This window comes from Aptenodytes forsteri, unplaced genomic scaffold (genome assembly GCF_000699145.1).
Source record: "Aptenodytes forsteri isolate BGI_AS27 unplaced genomic scaffold, ASM69914v1 Scaffold5, whole genome shotgun sequence".
Taxonomy (NCBI): Eukaryota; Metazoa; Chordata; class Aves; order Sphenisciformes; family Spheniscidae; genus Aptenodytes; species Aptenodytes forsteri.
The window spans coordinates 1,721,064-1,729,056 of record NW_008795672.1 but is presented as its reverse complement, the minus strand read 5'-3'; the positions used below and the strand labels follow the sequence as shown (position 1 = coordinate 1,729,056).

The window sequence follows — 7,993 nt, the reverse complement described above, 5'->3', positions numbered from 1 at the left end:
TGACATCATGCCTCCGTTACTAGTTAAACCAGTTACGCGAGTGCATTTGTTTCAAGGAGATTATCCAGCTGCTTAAAGGCTGTGTTCGGCATGCCCACAGGATCTGGGAGACAGATTTATCATCCCAAATCTGCTTGAAATCAGTCTGCGGAAGAACCGGTCCCAGGACGCAAGGGTGAGGGGGGGAAAAAGAGAAAAAAAAAGTGTAGTACTACCTGTGGACGCACGCAGTTACTACCTGTCATTACAGGCCAAAAACGCTGGCCAATCCCAACACGCGGCCACACCTCCACGGATTAAAAAAACTGGAAGGAGCTACTCAAAAACATATGCTTTCGTGTCATCTGTGTTTTGCAAAAGAAGTGCAGTTCTGCTACTGTTGCGGACAAGAGTGTTTCTACAATGGTTACGGTGCATCACGAAAAAAATCACTGTGTTGGTTTCCGAGTTTGTACCTCTTCCGGAAAATTTTCACTGCAAACAGATCAGTTACAAGAAAGTGTATTGTCTTTGTATTTACCTCACTAGCAAATTTCACCAAGATCGCCGAGTAAGTCAAAACAATCTTACTAGCTCAGATGCAGTCTAGTTCCACAGAAGGGAGAGTTTTTGAACCTGTGCAAGAGAAGCGGACAATTTTATTAAGTTCTACTAGACAAGGAGAGTATTTTAGATTTATTATTCAGAAACCTGAACAAAGCTTTGAATGTGTGCACGTTGACGTACTGCTAGCACCCGGAGAACCAGTCAAAACTGGCATCTGTCGTTAGTTCAGATAGTATTCAAGCATAAAACGGTTGGTATACTAAACAGTAAGATTAAAGTAAGATTAAACTAAAGCCTTAGATAAACAAATGTCATAGGCCCGTTACAGACTTCTAGGTCTGCTACAGGTATACAAGTAGTTCCAAAGAACAACATAAAGGTAACTTAGTATGTACAGATCTTAAAATAAGAGTCAATTGCCTAATGCGTTTAGCGATATTTCAACAGCATCTCTTCTCTGACCTCCTCTTCTACGTACTCCTGTTGGAGCCACACCTGCTCCTTTTTAGTTTTCTCTCCTTTCTACAGTTGTGCAAGTCTTGAGCAGCCTGTCAGCCAGCCTCCCTTTTCCAATCAGCATTCATTTAGATGGGTTTTTTGGTAGCCTGACATATGGGCGGAAACATAAGACAATGAAATTGTAGGACTCGCGTTTTGCCCTGACGCTAGTTCATGCATTTTTAAAAAAAAAAAAAAAAAAAAAAAAAAATCTTAAAGCACAGTATATATTTTACTTCAGTGAATTTTAATACCCTTCTGCAATCAGTACAATTCGTTGTGAGGTAAATAACTTACTTATTTCCTCAGAGCCTTCTTTTCCCATTGAAGTAATCACAAGGTTGAAAGGATCAAAATTCTTGTCAAGATTTAGCAGATACAGTTACGACAGTTAGTGATTGGTAGACTAAGTCAAACTACTATAAAGACAAGTCAGTTAAGTTATTAATAACCTCTCTCACGACTAAAAGAATTGTTTTCAAAATAGTATGACCCGAAAGTGAAATTAAACTCATCTTTCTAAAAATTAGTAAGATTTAAAGATTCCAACAAACATCATGGTACTGTCTTCCCAACTTGTACTGAGCAGGAAAACAGGAGTCTGCTTGAATGGATACTCTACAAAAAGTTTGGGGTTTATTTATTCACTTATTTAAAAGACCCTTCCTCCGACTGAAATCTTTCACTGACACAAGAGAGGCTGACAGTCCATTAATTAAATGTCAGAACAGTAAATTAATTCTCTCCATGAATACACACTGTAAGCAGAACTGTACACTTGATACTCCCCCCCCTTTTTCCCCTCTATATATCTCATTTTTCAGGATTGTTTGCTATTTTTATTTCACCAACAAATGTCATTTCCAAATATAGACAATTTTCTTCAATGCCCTGGTACACAGGGAAATGTCTCAGGAACGTGTGCTGTTTTAAACCCAGTAAACCTAGTTTCAAGTTTCTCATTTGCCCTTTAACTACTCTTTCCTTTTCCTCTGCACTTGAAGATCTAACATTCTAGTAAAAATGATTCTTCACACCATTTCCCAATACCTGAGCACAACCACTTAAATTCTTGCTCTAATTTTCAACAACAGGCATTCAGAAAGTACTTTAAGATCCAAGGTTCCAGCATAATATCCGTTTTTTCAGCCACTCTACCTCAATAAAACTGTGCTCACTTCAATTTTTCTTGTCAGTGTTCTGTTGCGGCGAACAGAATTCTAAGAACTCAAGGCCAGCAAATGCAATTAAAGTGTAAATACTGAAAGCTTTGCTAACACATAATGGGTGTTGAAGATCTCTGTAGAAACAGTCAAACTGAAACTACTGGATCAATTAAGCAAAGGCACGTGCCCTACTTTTACTAATACTTTTGAGTACCTTTAAAATAAAAAACTATTTTAATGATTAAGACAAGCTTTAGTTATTTTATCCATTGCTCTAATCTTCAGAAGCTCAACATGTTATACATATATACACTACAAGGAAAAAAGTTTTAATTATCTCTGCTTCATTAAAAAAAAAAAAAACCCACCCCAAAACAGTATTTCAATACAGAACTCTCAAACACCAATATGAAGAAAATACTAAATACTTTGAACAGTCTTAACATTTTTATGGCTTTTGATAAACCAGAGCCCTCAATTTTTCTGGGCAGATGCAAAATTTACCACCTGGAAGGCAGCATAAAGAGCTAACTCCAAGACCTTAGCTAACCGAGACACTGAAGCAAGAAACTGTACTTTTTCTTTGCCACTCGAATTACGTTAAACTTCCCCCAACCCAATGCTTTCCTACTGCACTAAAAGGCAGGGTAGATATTTTGACATTCATATAAAACCAATAAAGAACAGAAGTAAGCTGAGATGCAGATGGTAGTTGATAGACTACTGATAGGCAGTTAACAGGCTACAACACAAAATGGCTAGGAGCGATGCAAAGTTAGTTTACCACAGAAGGGAGTAACAATTAACAAGTGCGCTGGAAAGTGCCTGACTGCAGGATACCCTTTGTTCTGATGTTCTCTTAATAGACAAAAGACAACCGGTTAAAACTACTGCCGAAGCCTCACTGCTCTTCCTTCGTAAACTGTGTTTCTCCCCCCTTTCTCACAAGTCCCTTTTTTATAAGAGCTAAGGTCTTTATGACAGAAGCCCTACTTCTTACGAAAAGCAAGCAACTTAGAACTTCTAACGATTCAATTGTGTCACCTAAATCTCTTGCAATTCTCCCTCCTTTCGGAGGGAAACAACGCGCTATTACTATTTTATGGTCCTCAGCATCCAGTTTTGGAGGACGTCTTACAGAAATCTATTTTCCTTTTGCACATCTATCGAAGAGGCCTCTTGTCAAGCCAACATTCCAATGAAGACTGGATGTTCATCTCCAGATTTCACCAACAGTTTGTCTCCTTAACAAGAATAGGCCGGCAGTCCCTAATTTTTTTTTTTTGTTTGCTTTGTTACAAATGCCTCAATTCTCCTCGTCTCAACAGCTTAGAGTTGCTGCCAGGTGGTTGAGTAGAATCACTAACATACCGCCTTAGGTGACTCAAAAAATAAATACTACAAATTTGAGCAATCGCTTCTCCATCCCTTCACCAGTCAGTAGCAGCAATAACTGGCACAGACCCATCAGTGTTCCACTACAATACAGATTTTCAACAAACCTTAAGTTTTATCAAAAAAGCACAGTTCAGTTGCTTTGTTGATGAAAGTGCATTAGAGTTCCTGTTTCTCTCCACCAACCCCAGTGGAGTCAGACGCAACAGGAACTTTATTACTTCCAGCAAAAACAGAATCAAAAGCAGCTTCCTGCTCCTCTAAAGTCACAGCAGCAGCGGATCCTCTAACAGATGTGCTGGTAAAGGCTGGCCGTTGCTCTGTAATCCTCTCCAGGTCCACTGTTTTCCTACCTCTTCTTTTGCCCAGGATTTTGATGTAGTTAGCTGGCACGAGTCCTGTTGCTTGGCCATCATAACTAGCCAAAAGCCAACCACGGATCTTGGGTTGTTGTTCTGAAGAAGAAAACGCAAATGCGTTAAGCACAAAACAATTCAAAATGTATTGCAGCTGAGGCACAAATACACCAGGAGGGAGATGACACAACAGCTCATCACGCAGAGAAAATAACTCTGTGATAAAAGGCAAATACAAATTACTTCACAAGAGAAATTACTAGGATCTGCACTGGTGAGGTGAGCCGAAAAGTACTGTGAAGTGCAAGTTGTTTTGAAATCGATGACACCACCATACTGCAAATGCCTAGGGATCTTCACAGTGTGAGGAAAAGGTAACCACAAGGGTAACCACAAAGCACACTCTGAGTAAGTTTAGGCTGTGTCATATCCTAGGGAAATTGAACAAAACTACTCAATAAGTTTTATTACAATGCAAGTAATAACTTATGGGGGGGGGGGCAGAAATCAGCGTGGATGAGGAGTTTGGTCAAATAAGGTGGGTTTTTTTTGTTTTCATTTTCAGACTCTAACAACATGACTTACTTCACATGATTAGAAAATAAATACAAAATTAGAAGTTTACCTTTGGGTGCTAATTTTAGCATGTCACCAGCACGGAAAGAAATTTCTTCTTCTGAGAGAGCACTGAAATCATATTCTGCTCTTCCAACTACATGATCATCTTCTCCACTCGCCCAGTTACTAGATGCTGTTTCCAAAAAGAAATTAAAAGTTTATCTGCTTTGAATTATGAACTTTAGTGGGATTTTTAAAGGAAAATGAAGAAAACACTTCAACTTCCTTGCCAAAACTTTTCCAACAGAGAACTGACAGGAGTAACAAACAAAGCATGATTTCTTGAGTCAATCCAACCAATTCTTTTCCCCCCACCCCAACTGCCACATCTAATACAAAGGAAACAGAAATAGAAAGGAACCACGATTTTGGAATCGCACAAAGCTTACCATGAAACTGCATCCTTACTCAACAACAGGCTACTTAAACAGGCTGTTACTTGTATCACATGCCTAAAATTCAGTATTGTATGCCAGTATCTATTAAATTCTGTTACTGCAGTATCCAGTATCTATTAAATTCTGTTACTGCAGTGCAAGATTAATCTCTATACACGTGGTAACAAAAGGAACAATATATGCTGCACTTCTCTCGTGCTGCAGATCATCTTTACCTGTTTCTTCGTCGCTGTACGTAGAAAGCAGTTTCCAAATCAGGTAGGGACCTCCCATTATAACAGCAAAGAACAAGAAAATGGGCCAGGATTTTGCAGAGTTAGCCGCCTTGTCTTCAAGGCGAACGCGAGCTACTGTCCCCTCACTTTCAGCCCACAAATCCTCATTCTCAGAGCTCTTCCGCAGACCTAGCAATCGTTGTAGACGTTGGTAGAGATATCTTATAGTTCTCACTAAAGCAAAAGCTGAAAACACCTTTGTGAAGTGTACTTTGAGGCGGGAGAAGTGATTGGCTACATCCAACACAGCTCTGAAACTGTTGTACACAGCTGAAAAGGTAGCATCCATCATCATGCTGACTGAGGCAAACGCATGCACAATACTTTCAATGGACTGAAATGCACCTCTGCTGCTCTCTTCAGCCTGCTGAACAAACCTGCTGGGAGGAATATCATCTGTACGAAAGCGGTTATAACCCAAACCACCATATCCGTAACTGTAAGGACTATAGCTTCCATAAAAAGAGGTTCCATGTGAACCATACCCTGGAGAAAAAGAACTACTATATGCTGGCCTGAAAGCGCTCAGACTACTGCTTCCCGTTTGCTGTGATGGTCTTGGCAAAATAGGCGGAGGTATTCGTGCAACTGTGGGTTGTCCGGGCCTTGTCAGCACGTTGTCACCCAAGTCAGCAGACCTAAACAAATTCAGACAAGCAAGATCAATACTCAAAATAAGTTTATATTTTCATTTCCCCAGAGTTCTTGGTTAACTATATAAATACGACAGTGCGTTTCAGTAGTGGTAGGATAGGGAACCTAGTAGACAAACACTCACTACGTTGCACAACGTTTGTGTGAAGTAAAAAATCTAGTCAGGAAATACAGGTCTTTCGGGGGGGGGGAAAAAAAACATAATGAGATATTCAGTGTAAATGTGGAACCACAGCATATCTGAAATGTACATATGGAAAAACTTTCAGTCTATTTATTGTACTGACTAAGAAAGCATGAAATGCTACATCTAGATCCATCAAATCTGATGCTATAACACCTAGGTCATTTTTCTGCACACAAAAGCCTCTCATATGCACTACCAAGGATAATTATGAACTTTGCAATCTGAAAGCTGCATTTCCAATATTTGTTCTCAGCTGTTCCATACAATGAGCCAATGACAGAGCAGGAAGGAACTTTGACAGCTCCTTTGAATCCACCCTTAGAGAAAAGGGTGGCATGACCTAATTGAGAATCCAAGGCATTATACAACAACACATGCAAGGGTTTTGGGTCCCCCAATTCTCCCCTCTACCCAAACTATCTAATTACCTTTATGTAGCATGTCAAGGGATTGAATTTATTACTGTTAACTGTTGGCAGAAAGAGGTATTATGAGTCAATTATTTGTTTTTAATTTAGTAAACTTTTATTCCTTGGTATGCCCATAAGTTTAAGTCATTCTATGTATGCCCTTCGTAATAAGAGTCTGCAAGTACTAGACTGGTATTTGAATTCTGTCAAGCAGCTGTCTGACTTTCGCGGTTTCATTAAAAAGTTAATCACAAATTATCATCCTACAAGTCATTTCCCATGTTTACTGCCCCACGGCATGACCTTCCACTTCTGTGGTCCATTAAATTCACAGAAAAAAATAGAAGAAAAAAAAGTCAATTTTGAATTGCTACGGAGCTGCGTCTTTCTGCACTGCTTTCAATGGGAAGCATGCTTGCTCTACTGTTTCTGTATAAGGTAGGGAACAACTTTCTCTCAGCAAAACTTAGAGGTTTCCATAGCAAAGAATAATATTTATATCTTTACACTGTTTGTTTTTTCCATCAGAGACTTTAACTCTCTTAGCAGTTAAAAACAGAAGCAAAAATAAGTTATTATCACAGAAAACAGAAGTACTGTAACTTACTAACTCACACTACGCCCCCCTCCCCAATAGTCAACTTAGGACACCTCACTTTAAAGCTGCTTGAAGCAATTTACAATGCGCTAGATAACCCCACCAAGAAAAACTAACATCAAATTTCTCGCTCAGCAAGCTTCAGCTTGCAGTTTCAGCAGAAAAGTTTCTGTTGAATGTTTAGTCTTGAGCTAACCTTTTGCCCAGTTTCAGCTCACTCTAACTGCAATCGCCAGCACCAAATGAAAAACAAGACTGATCTTCAACTGCCAAGCTTTCCTTCCTGATAAAAAGGAAGGAGTTTACAAACACTTTCTGTTCAACATCCTTCTCCATCAGCAGGTTGGATTTTCTGGAAAAACTCAGATTCCCGGCTGAACACACCAGCGACGGACACACACATGCATCTTTTCCAGTTCCTGGGGACAACGCACCGCTTCTCCACTCCCCCAGAGGCACGCACGCTCTCACAGCTACATAATCCCCAGGAACGGACACCCGCACTCTGTCCACTCGTGGCAACGCGTGCAGCTTCACCTTCACCACGTTAAACATGCAGCTGTCTACAGCCACAAGTAGGGTTGGAGAGCAGTACCTTTCAGGAGCCTCTCACTCCCTCTCCCCGCCGAGAAGGGGAATCCACCGGAGACCCCTCCCCGCCCGGGACACGACCCCTCAACAAAGCCGGGCAAACGACCCCAAACCACCCCAGCAGATAACCCAAACCCCCTCAAGCTCTGCTCGACCACTAGCTCGCGGAGGCACTGCCCGGCTGGGCCCGACCTTTGAGCTCGCCTCAGGGGAGAAGGCCAAGGCGGGAGGCCCGGGGGGGGGAAGCGCAGCCGCCCTGAGGGGATGGACACCCAAAGCAGCCCCAGGCAGGCGCGACCGG

At 41.0% G+C, this 7,993-nt stretch overlaps 1 protein-coding gene across 1 annotated transcript; it reads right to left on the bottom strand.

Moving 5' to 3' along the window:
• Positions 1-1,243: 1,243 nt before the first annotated feature.
• PEX13 (peroxisomal biogenesis factor 13) lies at positions 1,244-7,967 on the bottom strand (the record flags this gene model as incomplete). Its single annotated transcript, XM_009282550.1, has 4 exons — positions 1,244-4,060; positions 4,587-4,712; positions 5,193-5,890; positions 7,885-7,967. Coding segments are annotated over 4 exons (1,203 nt in total), but the record flags the coding sequence as incomplete, so codon positions are not given.
• Between the last annotated feature and the right edge of the window lie 26 nt (positions 7,968-7,993).